At 41.8% G+C, this 22,920-nt stretch overlaps 5 protein-coding genes and 1 long non-coding RNA gene across 6 annotated transcripts; 2 read left to right on the top strand and 4 right to left on the bottom strand.

The window, feature by feature from the left end:
* Positions 1–618: 618 nt before the first annotated feature.
* On the top strand, positions 619–7,252 carry LOC135586542 (proline-rich receptor-like protein kinase PERK9). Its single transcript, XM_065148456.1, has 9 exons — positions 619–2,582; positions 2,824–3,234; positions 3,340–3,426; positions 3,524–3,594; positions 3,697–3,773; positions 3,891–4,038; positions 5,286–5,447; positions 5,522–5,714; positions 6,711–7,252. The coding sequence occupies exons 1-8, from the start codon at positions 1,739–1,741 to the stop codon at positions 5,705–5,707; spliced, it is 1,986 nt and encodes a 661-aa protein (XP_065004528.1). The 5' UTR covers positions 619–1,738; the 3' UTR covers positions 5,708–5,714; positions 6,711–7,252.
* On the bottom strand, positions 7,217–9,173 carry LOC103982824 (transcription factor RHD6-like). The gene is made up of 4 exons (XM_009399864.3): positions 7,816–9,173; positions 7,669–7,734; positions 7,525–7,590; positions 7,217–7,448 (listed from the first exon to the last, which is right to left on the bottom strand). Exons 1-4 carry the CDS (start codon positions 8,317–8,319, stop codon positions 7,323–7,325), a joined length of 762 nt encoding a protein of 253 aa, XP_009398139.2. The 5' UTR covers positions 8,320–9,173; the 3' UTR covers positions 7,217–7,322.
* Positions 8,632–9,372, top strand: LOC135636608 (uncharacterized). Its single transcript, XR_010495950.1, has 2 exons — positions 8,632–8,767; positions 9,066–9,372. It is a non-coding gene; the product is annotated as an uncharacterized LOC135636608 (long non-coding RNA).
* Positions 9,373–10,894: 1,522 nt separating this feature from the next.
* Positions 10,895–13,044, bottom strand: LOC135635680 (U-box domain-containing protein 4-like). Its single transcript, XM_065146929.1, has 2 exons — positions 12,704–13,044; positions 10,895–12,003 (listed from the first exon to the last, which is right to left on the bottom strand). The coding sequence occupies exons 1-2, from the start codon at positions 12,991–12,993 to the stop codon at positions 11,151–11,153; spliced, it is 1,143 nt and encodes a 380-aa protein (XP_065003001.1). The 5' UTR covers positions 12,994–13,044; the 3' UTR covers positions 10,895–11,150.
* A 2,326-nt stretch (positions 13,045–15,370) lies between these two features.
* Positions 15,371–18,806, bottom strand: LOC103982826 (alpha-1,3-arabinosyltransferase XAT2-like). The gene is made up of 5 exons (XM_018824513.2): positions 18,271–18,806; positions 17,212–18,177; positions 17,109–17,144; positions 16,908–16,985; positions 15,371–16,827 (listed from the first exon to the last, which is right to left on the bottom strand). Exons 2-5 carry the CDS (start codon positions 17,348–17,350, stop codon positions 15,524–15,526), a joined length of 1,557 nt encoding a protein of 518 aa, XP_018680058.2. The 5' UTR covers positions 17,351–18,177; positions 18,271–18,806; the 3' UTR covers positions 15,371–15,523.
* A 447-nt stretch (positions 18,807–19,253) lies between these two features.
* Positions 19,254–22,576, bottom strand: LOC135637326 (alpha-1,3-arabinosyltransferase XAT2-like). Its single transcript, XM_065150012.1, has 3 exons — positions 22,312–22,576; positions 22,148–22,225; positions 19,254–20,585 (listed from the first exon to the last, which is right to left on the bottom strand). The coding sequence occupies exons 1-3, from the start codon at positions 22,439–22,441 to the stop codon at positions 19,399–19,401; spliced, it is 1,395 nt and encodes a 464-aa protein (XP_065006084.1). The 5' UTR covers positions 22,442–22,576; the 3' UTR covers positions 19,254–19,398.
* Positions 22,577–22,920: the final 344 nt, after the last annotated feature.

The raw sequence follows: 22,920 nt of genomic DNA, 5'->3' as shown, positions 1-22,920 counted from the left end.
ATATTTCAAAAAGTCTACTGAATATTTTTATAATATTTTTTAATTAAAAAAACAATTTATTTTTTACTTTTAATTAAAAAAAATGTATGTATGTAATCTTATAAAATTTTTTGTATGGCTTAAATATATAATAAATAAATATAATCATATAAATAAAAATTCATCTTATAGAAGAGAGATTTAAAAAAATAAAATTAAAATTAAAGCAAATAATTATCGTCGATTCCAAATTCGATCCAATCGAAACTGGCTCCGGATCTCGGGTGAGGACTGCTCGGCTTCCGAAAGCACGTCGCTTTCCGCTGCGTCACACTCCGAACGGAACGAGGTTTGAATTGTGTTCTAGATGAACATGGGTGCCTCGAGGTGATTGGAAGAGAAACTGCTGGATCCCTTCATTTGGATTTTTCTGCGTCAGCTTCGCTTCCGTGCGCGTTGACCTGCTGACGAGTAATAATGCCCTGCGAAGAACGGCACGATAAGTTTCGTACCAGCGCATGGACTACGAGGATTGGTCGACAAATATTCTACTCGAATTCATCGTCAGGTGCAGCAAGTATACAAATATAACATAAAAAATGTGTGTAGTTTTTATAAGCAAAATGTACGAACGAAACAAAAGCAAGGATCATGAAAAATCCTGACTGCGATTTTTAGTCCATCCAGAGAGAGAGAGAGAGAGAGAGAGAAAAGTCCACCGGAGCGAAAGAGAACATTCGAAACAGGGCCAAGAGCAGGAAGATCTTTTCTTGAAACGATTTTATCATGGTCGTCATCAGCTAAGTGTTTTGGAAAAAGCCGAGCAAATTTTTGCTTCCTGACACATGAAGGATCGGAGGCTCTGCAGTGGGAAGCTACAAACTTGGTGGGTGGAAGATGAATCGCTCCTTGGACACTCCGAAGGATTGGAGGCTCTGACACATGAAGGATTGGAGGCTCTGCAGTGGGAAGCTACAAACTTGGTGGGTGGAAGATGAATCGCTCCTTGGACACTCCGAAGTATGTTCAGACACACACTTCTGGTATGCCATTCTAAGACAAGAACAGAAACATAGGAGGAAAAGAGAAGAGAAGGTGAGATCTATCGATCTGGCAGATCGGGGAATACACTTTTACGACTTCTGCAGTCTTGTGTTCTTCGTGGGTTGGCCACTTGCTGTGGGATCAAAGGGAAAGGTGGGATCTTGGAGGTTCTGTTCAAGGAGAAAGTTGGCATTCCTCGCTAAAAGTTCGGCTTATTTTGGAAAGCGCTATAGATTTCTGGGGGTTTGGTACCGCCGCATGCGGCGAGAAAATTTGGTAAAGGTGCGATCTTGCTGAGTTTGTTCAACAAAAGTTGAGATTTTTGGGTAATAAGTCACCACCGGGATGCTGACGTCCAGGAAGCTTTCGTTTTTTTCCGATTCAAGTTGGTAGATATGGATTTCGTTCGTTTCGAGTATCTAATTTTGGAGTCTGGGCGTACAAGTTTAGGGTTTCTCGCTCATTTTTCTATGTGAAGGAAAGGATTTCTGGTGTTTCTATGATCTGATCGATCTTTTTCGCTGTTTTTGGTCCTGTTTGTGGAGCAAGATATCTCGATGCGTTTCTTCCCGCATTTAATCTGGAAGATCTGTGTCTGGAGATTTTGCTGATTCTGAGATCTTATGGAAGGAAGAAACTTTTGACTTGCTTGGCATAAGAGCCGCAGAGCGACAGCGACGCTGATTTCGTTGGAGGGAACTAAATCTTGGTGAAGATGTCTTCCTCCCCTCCGCCCTCTTCGTCGGCGATTCCCCCGTCCTCTTCAACTTCGACTCCACCACCACCATCTCCTCCTCCTGTTTCTAGCGCACCATCTCCTTTCTCTCCTTCCTCACCACCAACTTCTCCACCATCAGTATCACCGCCACCATCGATCGCCAGTTCGCCTCCTCCTGTAACTACCCCCTCCCCGCCGCTGCCGTCGTCATCTCCACCACCTTCTGCTTCTCCCCAACCACCAAGATTGTCTCCTCCACCGGCTTCCAGTGCCACCTCTCCACCTGCTTCAGTACCATCAACACCTCCTACTGCTCCTACTGATCCTCCACCATCTTCCGGCTCCCCGCCTCCTGCATCACTGGCTCCACCATCCGTGACACCACCTGCAGGTTCTTCTCCAACATCACCATCAGCTAAACCACCTAACAGTTCTCCTTCATCACCACCTCCATCAGCGTCGGTAGGCCCGCCTTCGGTGACACCATCTAAACATGCATCATCACCTGCTGAATCTCTTCCCCCTAACTTTTCTGGCGGTACGACTCCTAAGCTACCTGATCGTCCTCCTCCCTTAACCTCTTCCATTACTCCTCCAGGCAGTATACCTAGTCCAAGTAAACGAGGTCCCAACACACCATCGGTTCCTGGTTCAGATGCGGGACAGGGAGATGGTGGTCTGAAGACTGGACCTGCTGTGGCTATTGGATTGGTGGTGGCTCTCCTGGTACTTAGCATAGCAGGACTGGCTGTGTGCTTTCTGAGGAAGCGCAAGAATTCGGTTGCTGGATGTAATGCAGGGTTTGTCAGGCCTTCATCATTTACATCTTCAATAATGTCGGGTAATGCTTAGAGCCTCTTAAGATTTTATATTCGGATCATCTTATTGTTTGTTTTAACTCCAATTGTCATGTTGGTTTTGGAGTTTGAAAACTTTACTAATTGCCTTAAAATATATTCTTTGTTTTTGGGGTTTATGAAATATATACCTTTGGAAGTTGCTAAAATTTCATGAATAAACCACCAAGGAACGCTGATGCCATTTTGTCAATTTTCATGACCTTACTTAATTTTGCTTAACAGATTCACCACTTCCGATGTCCCCATCAGCTCCTTGTGTACATCTTCACAAGTCTGGTAGCATTGAGACGATCAACTCGCCACCTGAAACAGCAATATCTAGTACAACACCATGGTTTTTGTACAAAGAGCTATACGATATAACCAATGGCTTTGCACCTCAAAATATACTAGGTGAGGGTGGGTTTGGTTCTGTTTTCAAAGGATGCTTAGCTGATGGAAGAGAAGTTGCTGTGAAGCAATTAAAAGTTGGAAGTGGACAGGGGGCGCATGAGTTTAAAGCTGAAGTTGAGATCATCAGTCGTGTGCACCATCGCCATTTGGTTTCTCTTGCTGGGTACTGCATATCAGACAACCAGAGATTGCTTGTATATGATTATGTGCCTAACGGAACACTTGAATCCCATCTTCATGGTACAGCCAACGCTTGTCTATTCAAAGTACTATCATTGTTTATAATAAAAAGAATCAATTTAAATATGTTATGCATTCATTTTGATGCTAAATCTGCATTTTCAGGGAAAAGAAAGCCAGTAATGGATTGGGCCACCAGGGTAAAGGTTGCTGCTGGTGCAGCTCATGGCATCGCATACCTGCATGAGGATTGTAATAATATATATTGATACTTACCAGCAACATATTTATATCTATTTAACTTGTCAACTATATATTATTTAATGTTTGTTGTTGTGATTCTAACCAGGTCATCCCCGGATAATTCATAGAGATATAAAGTCTTCCAACATCCTGTTGGACAATAATTTTGAAGCTCAGGTTATCCTCATTATAAGACATCTTGTTTGGAGTAAAAAAAGATCTCGATCCTTCTATTATAATTATTAGTAGTGTCACTGCTAACTTGTTATTATGCACTAGGTTTCTGATTTTGGGCTTGCAAGGTTAGCTATGGATGCTTGTACACATGTTTCTACTCGTGTAATAGGGACGTTTGGGTAGGTGAATCATGTCATTGCTGCAAACCTTTGACCAGAAAGCTTTTGGAATTAATTGGTATCTTGCGGTTCTTTCATCTTTTGGCATAAACAGCCTGACATCATTTTGTACCTCAGATATTTGGATCCAGAGTATGCATCAAGTGGCAGGTTGACTGAAAAATCTGATGTTTTCTCTTTCGGGGTAGTGCTTTTGGAACTTATTACTGGACGAAAGCCTGTCGACAGTACAAGGCCTATGGGTGATGAAAGCCTTGTTGAGTGGGTAAGTCTTCAAATTTTCCATGTCCAACCTTTTTTTTCGTGTTATCATCAAGTTATTGAAATAGCTTAAACTTATATATCTTGTGACAGATTAATTGTCAACATTCATTAGAAATCTGATATGTATGTGCTAATTGAAGTAATCATACACTTATTGCACGACTTTGGTTTCTGAGCTTATGTAGATTGTCAGCATTCATTAGAAATCTGATATATAGGCAGCCAGAGTCCTAGTTTTTCTCACATTTACTGGATCATATTGAAGTATACAATAAACTAAAGAGTGGCTCAATGCATGAGGTTTCTGCCTATGTAGGTCCGAAGAGGGCAAGTGCCATATTTCACAAAACATGCCATGACATTCTTTCAGATGTTAAGGTCCTAAAGATCACTTTATTCACTAAAGTCTTGCCTGTGATCCACACTGGGATACCCTTTTTCTTTGGGTACCTGTTTCATAGTTTTTGCTTTCATTATAAATATTTCATGGTATAGGTGCTTAACCTGATTCCCCTGTTTACTAGAAGCTTCTGATTCAAAATTTAAGGCATCTTTTTGTCCTTGGTCCCACCAAAAAGTTTCCTGAAATTTGCATCCTGTTTATCTTATTTGAGTTTCAAGTGCAAATTTTTAAATATTGCCAGCAGGCAAAGGTTCCAACTTTGGAGTCTTCAACCTGTAGATTAAGCAGTTGCTCCATGCTTACAAACTTTGACACCTCAGGGATTAGTTAATGTTGAGTAATAACTATATTAAACTTTATGTAATATAAACTTTCAAAGGTTTGAATCTCTGGGCTTTGACTTGGTAGAGATTAGTCAATTATAGTGTATGTATCCTTCATGCGATAATGCTCATAGAAGAGGATGTCTGACAACATGTTATATGCTTGAGATCTGTTATTTAATTGTTAAGATCTACATCAGCCAAGAGGGATCCCTCCACTTTGAAACTAAAAATGGACCTTGATAGCATTATTTATTATTTGTTAGTATTATATTATGCAAAATTAGTTTGAATCTGATTGACTATAATTACTAGTACAGCAAAGACTTGCACAAATGCCTGCCCTGAATCTCTAGTGCCAGAAAAAAGAATTCTGCTGGCTAGCAGAATTCCCCGGAGCATTGTTGTCATTGCTACTGTGGATTACATAGACTTTGTTACATGATTCTCTAAGATATCTTTTCTTTTATCTTGGTTCCAAAATCTAGTTATCTGCTTGGTGAACTGCTAATGAAATTGCAGGCACGACCATTGCTTTCCCGTGCACTCGAAACCGGAGAATTTGGGGAATTACCTGACCCTAGACTTGAAAAGAACTATAATGAAGCTGAAATGTTCCGAATGATTGAAGCAGCGGCAGCATGTACCCGTCATTCCGCAGCAATGAGGCCTCAAATGGGAAAGGTTATAATCAAACACACTAAACCAACATTTAGAAGGAATATATCACAACACATGTTAAATCATTCTTGCTTCAGGTGGCCAGAGTTCTTGATTACCTTGCTGACATTGATCTTAGCAATGGTGTCATACCGGGACAAAGCAAAGTGTTCCATGTAGCTCATTCAGCAGATGTCAGGATTTTTCAGCAATTGGTATTTGGCCGCCATGATTCGAGTTCTGAGTACAGCCAGTACAATTGGTGCTGTCAGACCGACATGTAAACATCATGTATGGGCCTTGCCATTGTGTATACACTTTCTTTCTGTATAGTCATATTTCTGAATCCATATTGGACTTGAGTCCTTAATTCTTTCGAGACATTTGAAGTTTGGTTTACGTTTTCTTTCCTACCACTACAAACATACATAGGAAAACGATTAGGGTACACTGAAGTAGATTTCTATATGATGACAAATATTGACTGAGTTTAGAATAGCAAAATTATCAGCAGATTTAGGAGGCTGATCTGGTGTCATTTGACTTAATACTGATTGACATAAAAGTGAGGGTCAAGTATTAATTATATTATTTGCGTAGAGTTCCTCCTAACATAACAAAAAAAAACCCACAAAATGAACAGATTCACTAAAAAATATTGCTTCTAAGAAATTCTCTTTTCACCATATCCGAAGCAGCTTTCAGTTAGATTCGTTGGTCTTTCACATCTTACATTGAACCATTTCTCCTAAATAGCATTGCCCTTGTCATGGCAGCTAAGTTGGGATGTTCCTGAAAGTGTACCGAACTAGTGTTTTTCTTTTTGTATGTAAATTATCATTTTGTCACAATTAGGTATCGTTGAGTTGTTATTTTGTTCTTATTTCACATGAAAAGCAGCAAATCATGTTCCTTCATGTGAATGTTGATGCTTCTCATACCCAAATAATTGAAGACATGATGTGATGTGCTTGAGGCAAGAAGTGGTAGTTTCTGGAGTCAAGTTTGATTATGCTAGGGTTGCTGAAGAGGTTCAATTATCTTTTCATCCTGGTTCAAATCACTCTATTATGCTCATGCATCCTACTTGCAGTTGTTAGATAAATTGAATTCATATCAGTCGTTGGATTTAACTGCTTATTCTCCCAAATTTAACGTCACAAAGTAAACAGATCAGGAAGCTACATGTTCGTCTATATAGTGAGAATTTAGACATCATGATATTATCATAGGGTCGGTATCAATATGAAACATCTTTTCCCCAGTTGATCTTTTTCATTGCTTCAGGTTGATGTTTCTAAATTTCTTCAGCTCATGCCAATGAATATCTTCAAGAGAAAGAAATGGACCAACCACTAACTGTCTCCAGAGAACATCACTCAGAGTTCAACACACAAAATGCTGCTCTGTATTGTATGCTCCCTTGAGTTGGAACAACATATTGCTGTTCCAGATTCATTATAAGTTCTCAAAGATAGTTGGCATTCACCTCTTGCTTCCTTCTGTGAGATAAATGTTAGCCTTCAGGCTAACATTTGTACCCTGCAGAACTGCTTGCGGTTGGACCACTCAATGGTAGAGTTTATCAAGGTAAGTTCAGTAGTAATGTATGAAATGCTTGCTGTAGAGGTGGTGTTTCTTCCCCCAAGCAGTTGACTCTGGTGCTGATATCTTTGGGAAAGAACAAAAAGGACACTATGCAAGCCCTTTGTCATGTGTTGTTTAATTTGTGGCTTGTTGGGACTTGGGAACTGATGCTGGTAATTATCTAGTCTCAAAATACCAAGGACAAATTGAAACCAAAAATGACAGAGGTAGTATTCACTGTACTCTTTCAGATGTTCATAACTCCAGACTAAGGATGTTTGCAGTTCTGTTTCAGCTAACATTACATGGAGTTTACTGGTTCGAGCTACAGTCCCTGTCTCTGTGAGAAGATAAGATGGCATCGATTGCCTCCTTCACTTGAGCAGTATCAGGTGCTTTCCCTCCTTGTGCAGGCCAGAACTCATCGGTTGCCAAAACCTGCACAGCCATCAGAACACTTGTCATCCATCACTATGACCGAGAAAAAGCTCCAATTTGAAGTAAAGTGGATTACCTTCACTTGCAACTGAAGGAACTTAACATAGTTGATGGCCTTCTCAAGCATGGTAACCATGTCAACCTACAACATATCCGTCAACACGATTAGGATGTGATTGGCAGAATCAAATGTGGCTAAGCTGTTTGATAAAATGCATGCCTTTGCTCCATTGGGCACAAGATCTTGGAGAGTTTTAAGGCGCTCGCTTATGCGCTCCCTCCGGTTCTGCAACAACGAAGGATCTGTCAGAAGAAGAAGAGGATTTTAATTGGGGGTCTCAAGAGATCTAAAGTTAGCTGTGCACACCTTTGCTGCAAGAGTCTGGGGATCCTTGGATGGACTCGACTTCTCCTTGATCGTTCGAGCGTTACCGCATCGCTTCTTCGGACTTGGCACATCACCTTCCTGCGTTATTGGCATCGACCTACTTCTCTTTTGGATTTCAACCTCTCTCACAGGGCTGCCTATAGAACCGTAGGCACTCATCATCTCCGAGTAGATTCGGCCGTCAGCCAGCCATGAGTCAGCGATTCCGGTACACGTCACGCCGTCACCTTGCTCGAAGTCCAGCAACGAGGAGTTGGAGCCGCACCAGCCGCCCGGGACTCCCCTGAAGTCGACGACGGACAGCGCTTCTTCCAAAGAACAAGGATTCGCCACGCCCAACGCGTGACTGCTACTAAATGAGTAGATAGGATCTCCTTCAAATAGCTCGTTCAGAGAAAGCTGGGGAGAAGCTGCCCATCCCCCATGGATTAATGCATGGGACGACGACCAGCCTTGTGGGATCCGACCATTGGCGAGGGCCATGCAAACCAGAAGACGTACGTGCGCAAGCAAGAGCAAGTGACCACAGAATCCTTGCGGGAGGTGGAGGTGGTGTTCTTAAAGCATGCAATGGCCCAGCACGCTCCGCTACCCTCCTTTATAAGCAAAGATCCAAGTGGGGGGGAGTGCATTAAATTCTAGGTGATTATTGTGAGGTGTTTTGAAGCACTTCTAAGCTTTTGTTCTGCAAATGGCGCTGTTAACTGATCTGGGTCACATGGAAGCATGGAGGAGAGGAGGAGTGGAAAATGCATCTCAAGAATCGCCGCAGATCTCGCACTCGCACGCCTTGGATTCCTGTACTATCGCTGATAGAGATCACCACCTCATCATAGCAGGAGTTGAATTCTGGACGAGGCAGCGAAGGAGCTTTAAATGCCAGCGTTCTTAATTGGCTCATCGCTTAAATTATATGAAAGAAGAGTTCAAGGTGCACGCTTCTGAATAAACTCTCTCTCTCTCTCTCTCTCTCTCTCTCTCGCATTAGGTTTAATCTATAGCTTTCTTTGGGTAGGTCTTCTAATTCCTCAACCTACACACAGCCTCGTTTCTAAGCATATCTGATGAGTCACATCCTAAGTTGAAACAACTGATCACAATAATCCCAATGTATGAGAAGGTGGAGAGATTTATCACCCACTTCCAAGTCCCAAGGCATTCTAAATTAAATAGTAGGTGTTATCATCATCTCTGAGTATTGAATTAGTTCAGAGTCATGGATTCTGCAGGAATGAGGATCCAAGGCAAATCAAGATCAAGATCACACAGCATCTCCATTGTTTACCAGGTAAACTGTTTGAAGAATTGTCAGATACTTGCATTTATGGAGGTTTTAACAAAGTCAACCTGTAATTGCTGCCTCAATTAAATGCAAGTTAGAAAACCAAGCAGCTAATATACCAAATTATTGGGGGAAGAAATGGCTGACTTTGGTGGAACAAAGATTTTATAGTTGTATGACTACTTTTTAAACATTATCAGCAACTGTAAGATCTAAAGCATTTAATGAATCCAAGAGAGTAGACATTCCAAGCACCTCACATTAGCCATGTGGAGTACTTGTTTAAGTTGGAGAGCTTTTCCTTACAATTATGGCCCCTTGTCATTATTGGAGTGTTCTATTAATCCTTTATTTTATTTTGTTGTTGCCTAACTTCATGATATAATAATCTGACAAGACAATTGCTCATTGAACTCATTAATCATACACCAGCCTGGAAGATAGAACACTTTGCTTCTTGTATTAGATGTTGGTGAGATTAAATTTGTAACATCTTATTTTTATTTTCGTTCATATTCTGTATATGTCAGAGTCGAATAGGATGTTTTTTTTTTTACTTATACTGTTAATTATAACATAGTGAAAAATAAGTAAATTTGAAAGATATTAACTTGATAAGCAAAAGAACAAAAATTTTCCGATACAAATTGATGTTTGACATCGGTATTTATACTATAAACTTATACTTTCAGGGATATGTATTTTCTATTCAAACTTATATACAAAATGAGATGCTCGTAAGTCGTCATCTATATCTGTTTTGGCATGAGTTTATACCGGTTTACCTCTTTGCTTATCATATGGATAGATAAACGGTGATTTTACCTGCAAAACAAGATCTATAATAAATGATAACTTAATAAACATAAACATTTATAATTTCATTGACGTAAACATGTATCATGTCATATATAAAACCTTTCAAAGTCAAATGCATTAAATGTTTCACTACAAATTCACCTTTAAATAGCCACTTTTGTAATCTCATAGCTTACATGATGTATAATCAAGAGGTAAAACTTTGATTCATAGTAAGTCATAATACATTTATGCGGTCATAGCAATTGCAATATAGAATCATAATACATCCATGAGAGGATCTCTCATATTATGTATCATCACATATACAAATGTGTTTTCCATACTACATATTGAATATACCAATGCATAGATACTTCATAACAATTGTCAATCGAAATATACATAATAAAAAGATAAAATTCTGATTTAATCGGAACATATGTGCAAGAATAATTTATAATATATGCCATAGGAAATTATAGTACATCAATGAACTTCCCCATTACATTTCATCATAGATATGTACATTCCTACATCGCTTATATCTATGCATGAGAACATGGATCCAGAGATCAAACAACCGGTCTTTCAAATGCCATGCATTTGATGGCACATCAACTGGCAAATAGGTCCTGGAAATTGTTCCTGTTATATGTTTCTCGAGGGTTGAGTAGTTCTCACGCTCTAATAAAGAGTCACATACAGTGAAAGGAATAGTTTAAGAAAGTTAAAGAACAAAGGTAGAATAGTATTACTGTACTCATGATTTCTATCAGAATTATCGCAACCATTTGATTGGATAACCTTTAAGCTATTCACGGGAGGCACGATAGCAGATAAGATTTTTCCAACAAGAAATCTTATTAATTGTTATGTGCAGAATCTTATCAGTACTATACACTGACCGTATTAAGAGAAAGGAGCTCAATTTACTCTTCACATCTCAGCCAGACATGTCAAACTAAACATAAACAGTTGTATGAAGTGATGAAATCGTCATTTTTATTGCAACGACAGACTGAAACTTTAACCTTCAATCTATGTCTCAACTAACACAACTGTCGAATCATCCACACACAACTGTCGACACTTCACCAGTCACCCGATACCATCGATGGCCTGGACTGGCATGATCATGCTATCTTCTTTCTCCTCGACCGGATTCACTCAATCTTCCAAACTAATCAGAACAAAGAACAACACAAAAGAACAAACAAAAGAAAGCAGACAATCATTTTGAATGGACTCCAGAAGGACGACCTCCGACGGGCAGCTCTTTTGGTGTGCACAGGACAGCCCTCTGCTGCAAATGCCTCAAGCTCTGCTCCATGCTAATCTGAACCATCTCAGCCAACATCTTCTTTGCCTTTCCAGCCCGATCATCGCCATCGATCCTGGAAACAATATCGCTAACGATGTTCTGAAAAGCATCTGCCTGTATGCCTGATCTTTGTTGCGAAGTGCTCCGTAGCAGATCAAGAAGTTGATGAGCTTTTGCTTGAGATGTTGGTGTGCCCTGAATGGTGAGTTCAAGAAGACCAGGAATAGCACCTTCTTTGAGGATAATGTCTCTGTATCTGGAATAATCACTCTCGCACATTGTTAGAAGGGCTCCCACAGCGTGCTCCCTACTAGAAGGAGCCCCTCCCTCGAGTACTTCTACCACTGTCAGCACTCCACCTTCCTCGAATGTCAAAGCGGCTCTTCCTTCCTCGAAGCCCATCAGTAACTCAAGAAGGGCACAACACTTCTCATGAGTTCTGGATGACTTCTTGCAGCTCCTCAGTAACTTGATAACAGCAGGTATTGGTTGGAGAGAAATGAGAGTGTTCAGGTTGTTTGGAATTGTAGAGAGATTATACAGAGCCATCATAGCATCGATCCTGGCTTGTCGGTTTCCATCTTTCAGGATTTTGACGAGGAGAGGGATGGCACCAGAGGCACTGATCTTAGGCTTGTTGACACAAGTGGCGGAAAGGGTCAGAACAGATGCAGTAGCATACTCTTGTAAGCAAGAATTTGTTGATTCCAGGAAATAAATGAGTGGCTCGAGTGCTCCAGCATCGACAATCTTGATTTTATTTCTGTCCTCCAAATTAGAAATATATTCAGCAAAACTTCCATACGATGATAGCATAAATGCATCAACAATCAGTAATCACTCCGTTATATGAAGAAAACTCCTAATAGGAAGAAATTACCAGATCTATGCAACAATCAGTAATCACAGCCTACAAAAGAAACTACCATTGTTTTTCATTGAATATGCATGCTTTTCGAAGTCTATGCAGATCCAAAGTACAATATCCAATCTGATCAAAAGAATGAAACATTCCTAATTCGACTAAAGACGAAATCAAGAAGAAACAAATGACAGAAGCAGGATTGGAAAAGAACTGATCAGCCACTCGGTCGCAAATAGGATCTACCATCAGTCTGATAGACTGCCAATGAAAGAAATAAATGAAGAGTATTACGTACATCCAGTAATCCTCATATGGACTAATAATTACTCGATTAGTTTGTCGAGTTACACCGAAAGAGAACATATCATAAAAAATCCTTCGGCCTTTCACTTTAAGAGAGAAAAGGTTGATTAACTTGTACATTAAAGAGGAGAGTACTGTGACACAAACACATAGCGTATCTTCTCTCTCTCTCTCTCTCAATCAATCAATCACAAGGAAGTGAAATCAATTAGAAACCAAAAGAAAATTCATGCGGGAAACGGTGTTGCACGCAAAAAATGCAATCTTTATGACCCGTGAGAAGCAAAGATCGTACCTTTCGTCCCTGACGGCAAGATTGAGGAGTCCGAGCATGGCGGCCTCGCCAGACTCGGGGCTTCCATACCTAAGCATCGAAACGAGGGGCTCAATTGACTCGGAGAGATACCGCCGGTGCTTCGCAGACGTCTTCGTCAGCCGCCGGATCTCTCTAGCCGCCTGGATCCTGTCATCCTCGTCCTCCGACCGGATCCGCTCCATGATTCCCTGCACCAACACCGCGACCCTGCCTCCTCCTCTCAAATCGCTCGAGTCCTCGCTGGGGATCTGAATCTCGGACGACGCCATCGCAGTCCCCTCCGGCTCCCTCCTTCCCTCCCTCTACCTGAGCGGTGATAAGAAGAACAGCGAGCTCTGGGGAGCTTTTAAAGGACGTAACGGCGGGGCGCGACGGCAACAACATAACGTTATCGTGACGTTAACTATACTTAAGAACGTATTACACGAAGTGTCGGTGGCAGGCCGTTGAGTTAGGCCAGCGACTAGTGGGTCCCTTAGAAGCCGTAGGACCGGAATCAGACGGTCAATCTCTCTCCCCGTATCTTGATGGGGGACGGTCTACCGGATTCGGATCCAACACGTCATCCAAATCCCGTGGTCTTGCGGGCAGCCGTACGTAAGACACTTAAAAATGTGGGGGCCACATTAATATCATGAGGACCAATGTACCACCGCAATGGCATAAACCAAAACAAATCAACAATTCTTCTAGAGTTATCCATCAAAATCATTTAATTACAACTTTGTTGGGCGAACCCATCTAAAACGGACGTTAAAAGGGCATCCAAGGAAGCCTTGCCTTTGCGTCCAACAGTCGAACAATGCATGTTCCGCGCACACACATATAATATCATGTTTGCTTGGCACCTAAATATGCTTCCCCGCTTCGTCATCATCATCATCATCATCGGCACGTGGGCGACCATTTCCGACCCAATGTGGTGATCTCAATCGCTGGGCTCCACTTGCGACTGGTTTGGGTCCGGTTTGGATGATGGGACGCACATGGATCCACATCAGGTGGGACCATCGTGAGGGAGCTAATCATTCATTTTAATTGGTCTACGTTCAATTGATCAACATTTCTTCGTGCACAACAGTGAGCTGCAACCCACTTATCATACATATACTCCAAGAATGAACCTTGGTCAGCTTCACCTAATTGGTTGCCTGTGTCAATGGCATAGTCACATGGTTTCAGCAGCAACCCACCTTTATCACAACTGTGCTGCTCATGAGCCGGACTAAGAACAGCATCAGTTCTCTCTCGATAAACTTAGAGAGAGGTTGTCGTCAAGGTAAGAACAGCATCAGTTCTGTTTGGGTGTCTTCCTCGTTGAGCATTGAAAGGACAAGTACGTACAGAGCCTTGAGGGGATGAACTCCTGCTTTGCATAAGCCAGTTTGGATATGGTGGGTTGCCTAACCCTCTAGAATCTTAAATATCATGCCCCAGGGTTATCTGCTGCACTTTGGATAACGTGTGCATGTCTCCAAACCTGAGAACCGAGTCCAAGAGAGCACCGTGAAGACAACGCAAACTTGGATGTTCAACACCTTCATGCATGCATGATGTGCATTATTTTCGGGACTATGTCACGCAACAATGATATCTCCCGACATGATCATATGACTTGACGTCTCCTTGAATCCGCAGGGGTCTTTTGGGGCATTTAGAATCAAGCCTCATCACATTCTGTTGGACTAATGATTGAGATCTTGTTCCTCCGAGACAATGGCAATGCAGATGACAGAGGAAGAGGAGGAAATGGGAAGAGAGGTGGATATCGTGGCATTATGGTGCATAAAATCGAGTGTCAATGGGCAGTTCGGATGCTGATGGGGAGCCTGCAGTATTTGCAGAAACCTGCTCGACCATTTGACTCCTAAATTGATCCTGGCAATCAGCCTGAAGAGCAGATTAAAAGGATGCATTCCACACTCTCTTCGATCAAATCTATTGATTTAAATAGCAGATTAAAATGTTTCAAGCAAACGATCAAAGGTCAATAATTCCTCGTCAACATAGCAAACTTTATTCGATATCATGACCTGGAATTGGTCCGTTCAAACTCTTGACTTTGGAACAGTACCACCATATAATTAGCTGCAGTCGGGGTGAAGACATGCCATGCCATCTTCTAAGTACACAATGAAGAAGACCAATTCATCAGGCTATCTCCTTCTGTTGGTCTTCTTGGTGCTTATGGCTGTTAGAACTCTTTCCATTCGATATCCTGCACAAGCCTTCCTGGAGGAGAATGTTTACAAAGGTGAGTTTTTTGCAATTTTCTAGTTTGCAGCGTCTGTTGTGTTCATTTTTACCTTCATCTCAGGGAGGACTGACGCTATCTTCAACAAAAATGCCGTCGTATTAAGAGGTGGGGGTGTTTCTCCCCCTTCTCCGGCTCATAATATCCAGAGAGGGCCACAGACTCCTGCACCATGAACCGAGCTCCTTATATTCTCTGTTCTTCATTCTGCATGATGTTTGCAAACTATGTCATATAAATCTGTGTATAAGACTCTCTGCAACGTCTCAACGTGTTGTTATGCAATTTGCGATAGCCATAATCATGTTCATGAGCAGCATACTTGTGATGCTATTTGCGTTACTGCTTATTACGATTATTTCGATCACAGCGGCAGATGATAAATACAAAAGTCATGTGGTTTAAGAACCCATATGAGAGAGATTATATGTAATGTGTACATGGCAGACATCATCTTTGTGTTGATCTCAGCCCCAACCAGAGGTGTGACATGACTGATGAGAGAACGACCTGAAGGAAGAAGAAGAAACGCCTTCATTCTGCAGCTACTGCATCATATGCTCGAGCGCTTTCCACAGGACATCTCTGAACCTGCTGACATCGAGCTTCACATTCTGGTTCTTCATGAACGTAGACCTCACGACATGAAACCCACGTTTGTGGAAGGACATGGGATCCGTGAACGCAGGGTGGTCTTTCGGGTACTGCTCCGAAAGAGTACTCTCTTCTATGGATATACTGTACTGTACGTAGTTGAGACCCATCTCCCTGGCAGGGTTCCCGAAATCTAGCACGGCAATCCATTCCAATCCACCCCATGGAACTATCTGTATCACCGTGGCATTCAGCGGCAGGAACACAAAGTTGGTTAGTCCTGCGCCGTGCACGCCCATCATCACGTCGCAGGAGTTCACGATCTGCGCGAACCGAGCTAAGTTGGTCCCCGCATCAGCTTCGCCGACCACCACCTCGTACCCCAACTCCTCCGCCGCTGCCACTATCTCGTCGACGTTTGTGAAGGCTCGCGATCGCTTCCTCGCGATGATCAGCAGCCTCGGCTTCCTGGCGGAGAGATCCTCGATGCAGTTCAATGTCTCTCGGCCAACAGAGAAGACGCGCCTCATGAATTTGGTGAAGTCGATCATGGTATAGCCATTAGGAGCTCTGGCAGGGTCGATGTGGAACTCCTTGTGGGCGCGGAGGCCAACGATTACCTCTTTGAAACAATGCACTTCCTCGTCCCTGTCGTGGTCGATCACCGGGTACTTGGACAGCCGCTGAAGCACGGGAAGGTACTTGGCGATCCACCATCTCTTGAAGTCGGTCACCACGAACCGGACCTCCCCATCAAATTGGCGTGCGGTCAGGAAGAGAGGAACCAGCAGGTCGGTGAAGTCATGGAAGAGGTTGCCGGTGTATCCCCCGACGGAGAAGACGATAGCCGGGACATCGTGGTGGAAGGTGCACTTGGGGGATTCACTGCTTGCTTTGACTGTAAGTTCCCTGACGCCGGCGAGACAGGCCTCGTCTCCCTTGCGAGGATAAGGATGAACTTGCCAAAGCTCTTTCGGCTCTGCGTTGGATGGTTCCATGAATATGACAGACGAAGAGTTCCCGGGAATCCTGATATCTCCATACATTTCACAGACATCCACTCGTTGGTCTGAAACATCACACAGTGGCTTCCTCTCTGGAATCTGAATTGTACCTGTTAGTTCATGGATGCTTGCTTCTTCCTTCGGAGTTGACTCAACAACAATGGCATTCTCTTCTCTCTGGAAACTCTTCTCTTTCTCAATGTTGCTCTCTGCTACATGTGGTACTTGTTTCTCTTCTTTCTTTACTTCACCTTCATCCCACGATTAGAGATTCGCAAGCTTTCATCAAATAGCTACGAAAATAAGGTAAGCAGAGGAACAAGTAGATTACCCAATGCATCTTCCTTTTCAGAAAGAGCTGAATGAATCCCCTGTATCCCATTATTATCTCCGTTCACCACATCGTCACCTAAAGGAAGAGATCGACAAAACCAAAATTTCCCAGTTTTCAGGCAATCAAAGCTTAGCGGAAGCTCAAAAGAGCATTCACAACACGCATCAAAGTTAAAAGAATCCGAGATTAGTAGCCTACCCGACTGCGGAGGCGGCAGCCATGTCCTAAAACCGGCTGCAAGCTCAAGAACAAGGATTTAGCCATGGGGCATAAGCAAAAGAAAGAAATCGAAGTAGCTTACAGTTGGAATGAACAGGTGTTTGAGGCTTAGAGGCCACCAAGAAGGCCATCGTGACTACGAAGCATCCAGCCATTAGCACCAGGAACCTGAATCTTCGCGCATGGTTGACATTCCGAACCAGCTTCAGTTTGGAACCCATCTTCACCTGCTGCGAAGAGAAGAAGAGAGATCAAGGGAAGTGCTCGTTAACGTGCAGCTTCCTTCTCTTCTGCTAGCTTCAGGTGACGAGTTTGGTCGTTGCCTTCCTTCTGCCACCCTCATGGCACAAATTTGGACTGCCTCCGGAAAAGAGTCATTTATGAGGCAAGTCTAATGGGATGATTCATTGAGTCGTATTAACAACCGAGTTATTCCTTTCTTCTTCCACATCTGGCTCAGCCTGCTACAGGAATGATGAATGGATAGCTGAATTCTGGTCCAGGGTAGCTGTAACTTTCTTTCTGAGGAAATCAAGAAAGCAAAAGAACAGTAGAAAAAGAGAGAGATTCATGAGACTCTTTTACCCCATTCAACTCATCACATGATTCACATACCTTCTGACGAGGGGTTAGAAGACAGAGGTCGAAATGTTCCAACCAAGGAAAAATTATTAGGAAAAAGAAGGCAACACAGAAAGTAGAATCTTCGCAGCTTTTACTGGCATGCTCACCATCACAGGTTATGCAATAGAACAAGCAAATACTATTGAGATGCCCCTACCTACTTCTCAGTGCCTTGTTCTAGCTTTAATCCGACAGCATCACCATTTCACGTGAACCATGCATCGAGAAATAATCAATCCCTTCTGCACCGTCTCTGTTATCTATATGCACAAACACCTGTGTTGAACGGATAAAACAAATAGAATTTGTTTCATCTATTTGAAGAGTTCTCTGCTTCACGTATCTCTACCCAATGGGAGGAGCTGTTCTTCGTCGGGGAGAGAACAGAGACTCCGTATACATAGTTGAGTCTCGTGAGCTTGTCCTTGCAGGTTGGATCATTCAGTCAAAGGTGAGGAGAATAACATCTATCAATTCTCAAGAGTTGGATGGCTTTCTAAAGAAATTAGCATAATACCTGTTGGATGGATTTCTGAAAGCCAATGCCACATTCTTCGGCGTTAATGTCGAAACCCCACTTCTGCAGAAGGAAGCAGCCATCATTCGACATCGAAGTGCACAGGCCACGGCTGACGAAAAGGTCTGAAAGGCATGCTGAGCTGAATCTTTTAAGAAAAAGCTATCCAAAGGTGCCATCGAACATCTGAGAGCCACTAAATCTTGTCGAGTGGATGCCCGGGGATTTTTAGATTATGAATTGAAACGAGGAGCATGAAACAGAGAGAATACAAGTCATACTAATTCATGTTTACTCGATCTCCAGGAAAAACTCGCTGAGAAGATCGATCAGATCATGGCAAATAACATCCCACGCCACATAGCAAAACTCCATCGGCATTCACTTGTCCATGAACAGGGAAACCTTTAAATCGGCCCAAATCATGGTAGTGCGACTTGTTTGGGCTCCTACCACTTGTCTATTGTGAACTCCAGAGGTTGGAGTTTGCTGCTACTAGAGCTGCAGGTAAGCAAATTCTGAAGGTATAAGGTGGTGTTCTGCAACAACTCTCTCTCTCTCTCTCTCTCTCTCTCTCTGAACCTACAGCCAAGATGAATGAAACTGTACAAGATGAGCACTTCAACAAAAGCAACTGCAGCTCTGCAAAACTGTCGAGGCTTTATTTGGAGAAAAATTATGGGATTAGCAACCCATTTATTCTATATGAGATGCTTTCTGGATGATAAAATCCCATATTTCTTTTGTAAGTTTGATTTCCACAAATAGATTACAAGTTTAAATGTTCATGAAAGTGTTCCATCCCTAAACTTTTGCGAAGACAAATTAAATAAAGTACATCTAACCAAAAAACCATGTTTTGATGCAACTCCAAACAAAGTAAAAGATTACAGAAAAAATATTCATTTATCCTGTGATTAATGAAGGGGTTTCATGCTTGTTTAATCATCCAAGAAAACTTGTTCTAGAGCAAGAGCAATCGGTTGGGCAATCACTGGCATTTATATATTCTTTTTTTTCTGTGAAAATACTGAAGAAACTTCATGTTTATGTAAATATATAAAGAAAAATACAAAGTTCACAAATTAATTAATCAAGGCAAAGAGAGCTTCGAACCGATTCATCTATCTACTCTTGACGAAGAAGCTCAAGGGCATGTAGTAAGGTACTGCTGAACCTCCCCATATCAAGCTTCACTCCTTGTTTGGCAAAGTATAAGTCGATCATTCGATCCCACCCATGTTTCTTGTAAGCTTCCTTCTGATCAGAAAGCACCGGATCGCCTCTAGCAAACTGCTCTGTCAGTGTGCTCTCGTCTAGACTTATAGTATACTGCATATAATGCATCTTCATGCTTATGGTAGCCAGTCCAAAGTCGATCCAACTTATGCCCTCCAATCCGCCCAAAGGAACAACTTGGATTACTACTGCATTGGTTGGAAGGAAGACAAGATTAGTTAGCCCAGCACCATGAACTCCCAGCATCACGTCGCATGAATTAACTATGTGTGCAAATTCAATCAAGTTAAGCTTTGCCTCTGCAACAACAGCTTCGAAGCCCATCTCTTCCGCATTTCTGACTATTTCATCAACATTGGCAAATCTCCTCGTCCACTTCCTTGCAATAATTAGAATTCTAGGCTTCTTACGTTGATCTAGTCCTAGTTTAATTGCCATGTCCCTCTCCAGTGCAAAAGACTTCCTGATAAATCGTCCGAAATCAACCATTGTAAGACCATAAGGCGATTTTGAGGGGTCAATGCTCATCTCCTTGTGAAACTTAAGACCCACGATAACATGAGGATAGCATCGAACTACCTGGTCCTGGTTGAAGTCAATTATTTCATAATTAGTGAGAGATTTGAGTATCTTTTGGTACTTCTCATTCCACCATGGAAGAATCTCACTTATCAGAAACTGAACTTCGCCGTTGAATTGTTGTGATGTTGTAAAGATAGTGATAAGTATATCAGTGAAGTCATGGAAGAAGTTCCCCATGTAACCACCAGTTGAGAAGACTATTGCTGGAACTGAGCTATGCACAGCACATTTAGGAGCATCACGAGTAGACAAAGTTTTCACTGACATTTCCGTGACACGAGCCATAGCTCTGGCATCTCCCTTTCGAGGATGAGGCTTTAACTTCCATGATTCTTGTAATTTTGTAGCATTCACATTTGAGGAAGCAACAAAGAAGATGGAGGAAGAGTTTCCATGGATCCTAATGTCACCCTCCATCTCACAATAGTCATTTCTTCTGTTTGAAAAATCACAGAAAGGATTGCTTGGTAGTTTCTCCTTTTGGTACCTCACATCTGCACAAAAATGATAAGCTTTTAAATTTTAATGAAACATGCTTAACCTCAGTTTCTATTTTTCAGGTTCCAATATAATGATGAATGTTTAGAATTGAAACATAACCTATATTTAGGGAATAGCCAATTTAGCTTTATGAATTTTTTTCTTAATAAATTGGATAATTTTCATTGTGTCCGCATTTAATTTGATAACAAGAACTTCATCTGAACTTTGTGGTCAATTAAATTGTTTTAATTAATGCAGTAAATAAGAAACATAATGCCTTACAATTACAAAAATAAAATTCTTAGAGGAAAATAAAAATAATAAAAAATCTAATATTAATAGAATTAACATGTCTATAACAAATTTTGAAAAAAGGAACAACAATGACCACCAGCAATAGGATTTTCATCATTATCCAGGAAATAGTGTAGAGTAAAGCAGTCAACATAAAATATCAAGTGTCTGTGTCCTGAGGTATGTATCACATAAGTGTAATGATTATTAAATAGAACCCTTAGATAAAAGATGTCCTGGCTTGTTCAATGTATAGTTAACCAAAAATTTGCGACAGAAGAGTTGTGGATATGGAAACACTCCTCTCTTTTTGTTGCCAATTGGTTAGATAAATGCTATAATTTGTCCCTTTATTATTACATTTCTGTTTCTTGTTCATCTATGAACAACTTAAGCTAGGAGGCCCAAAATAAGTATTTATAAATCCAAGATACAGAGTGAACCTTTGATCCTAAGACATTTAAGCTAATGCTCATTAAATGATGGTGATTCTGACTATTCAGCAAAGAATTAACAGGTTACTGATCTTCTCTCAATATGTTACTAATTCCAAGAATCTCAACCTGTGATCTCTTGTATCTAACCTGTGCTCTGTTCACTAAAATATCGGAATCATCGAGGACTCACGGTCCTCTCTTGTTCATCTCCCTTTCTAATATGCTTGAACTTTAGAAATCATGAAGAACAAATGGAAATGAGCCTAATATCAGACTGGGTTGCTGCCGTTTGACTCCAGCTTCTTGTCAGTGCATTCAGATAGAAAGGAAGAACGGGATCTTCAGAAATTAAAAGAAACAAAATAAACACAAGCAGGCAAGTTGTTCATCTCAGAGAAAGAGATCTTCGTTTTCTATGTCAGATACTCTTCTTTCTCCTCCCTTTCTCTTTCTTGTCTTACTTTAAGAAAAATTTCCTCTCTAATCTCGCTTTTTCTTCCTTTGCCTCTTCTCATCTGATGCCATCTTGGGGTATTCTTCTACCTTCCGATCCTTATTATTGAATTGCTTGGAGGTGTCCACCAATTTCCCCCCTTTTCTAAGATGATTTTATTACAAGTAAATTCTTTAACTAATCGACTGATAATTATGTGCATATATCAAATTGAAGGAATGGATTCATGAATCTGAATGCAAACAGGTCGTCTTGCCCCCTCTAATCTATCACTATGTACGTAGATCCTCAGCTCGTATGTCTAGGAATGCTTCCTTCTTCCAGCACTCTTATGATGTCTTCAAAAACCATTCCAGAGTTAAGGAAATCTCAAAAAATGGGCTTTTACCTGCTTGATGAGTACTTGCGATCTTTGCTTCCGCCTTGGGAACAGGAGCAGCAGCTCGATTCGAACGCCAGAAACTCACTGCGGAACCAAATAAGACTGAGAAAGAGAACTCAACGACAAAACCACTGATAATACATCAGAAGTGAAGAGACAAAGGAACTCACGGTTGGAGAAAGAAACAACATAGCTGGTGTACACCACAAGAAGGATCATCGACAACAGGAAGCATCCCCCAAGAAGCGCCGACCTAAGCTTCTGGGGTTCCACCCGGCTCGGACTCTTCTGCTTCGCCATCTCCGCAGTCTCTCTGGGCTTCAGATCCTGCAACTTGCCATCGTTTGGGGAAGATTGGAGTTGGAGAGGGAGTCAAATCGCTGCTCCTCAATAATGGAGCTCAAGTTTTCTTGTGCTTCCTGGCAACTCCTTAGATAATAGTTCTGACGCTGCACGTATTAGTTTAGTACAACTTCTTCTAATAATGTTAATTTCGAGCTGATCAATTTGACAGCGAGCCGAGCCAAAAGGTGGCGCCGAACCAAGTCACGTTACAATGGGAACCAGTGATCCGTCAATTTGGCTCCCAAAGCACATCTAGCCAAAGACAGGAACAAATGTAGCTCCACGGCACGCATTTGGAATCTCGACGAGGACCAGGTCTGGATCCCACGTAGTGGGATCTGACTCTATTTGTCTCGGTCAGCCAAGTTGTTGGTGGAATTTTATCATGCGGCCTTGTTAACAATCACAACGGTGCCACCTGTCATTTATGTTAG

The sequence above is a fragment of the Musa acuminata genome, chromosome BXJ3-4, assembly GCF_036884655.1.
Source record: "Musa acuminata AAA Group cultivar baxijiao chromosome BXJ3-4, Cavendish_Baxijiao_AAA, whole genome shotgun sequence".
In the NCBI taxonomy this organism is placed as follows: Eukaryota; Viridiplantae; Streptophyta; class Magnoliopsida; order Zingiberales; family Musaceae; genus Musa; species Musa acuminata.
The sequence above is the reverse complement of the archived record's forward strand: the minus strand, read 5'-3'. Positions and strand labels throughout refer to the sequence as shown.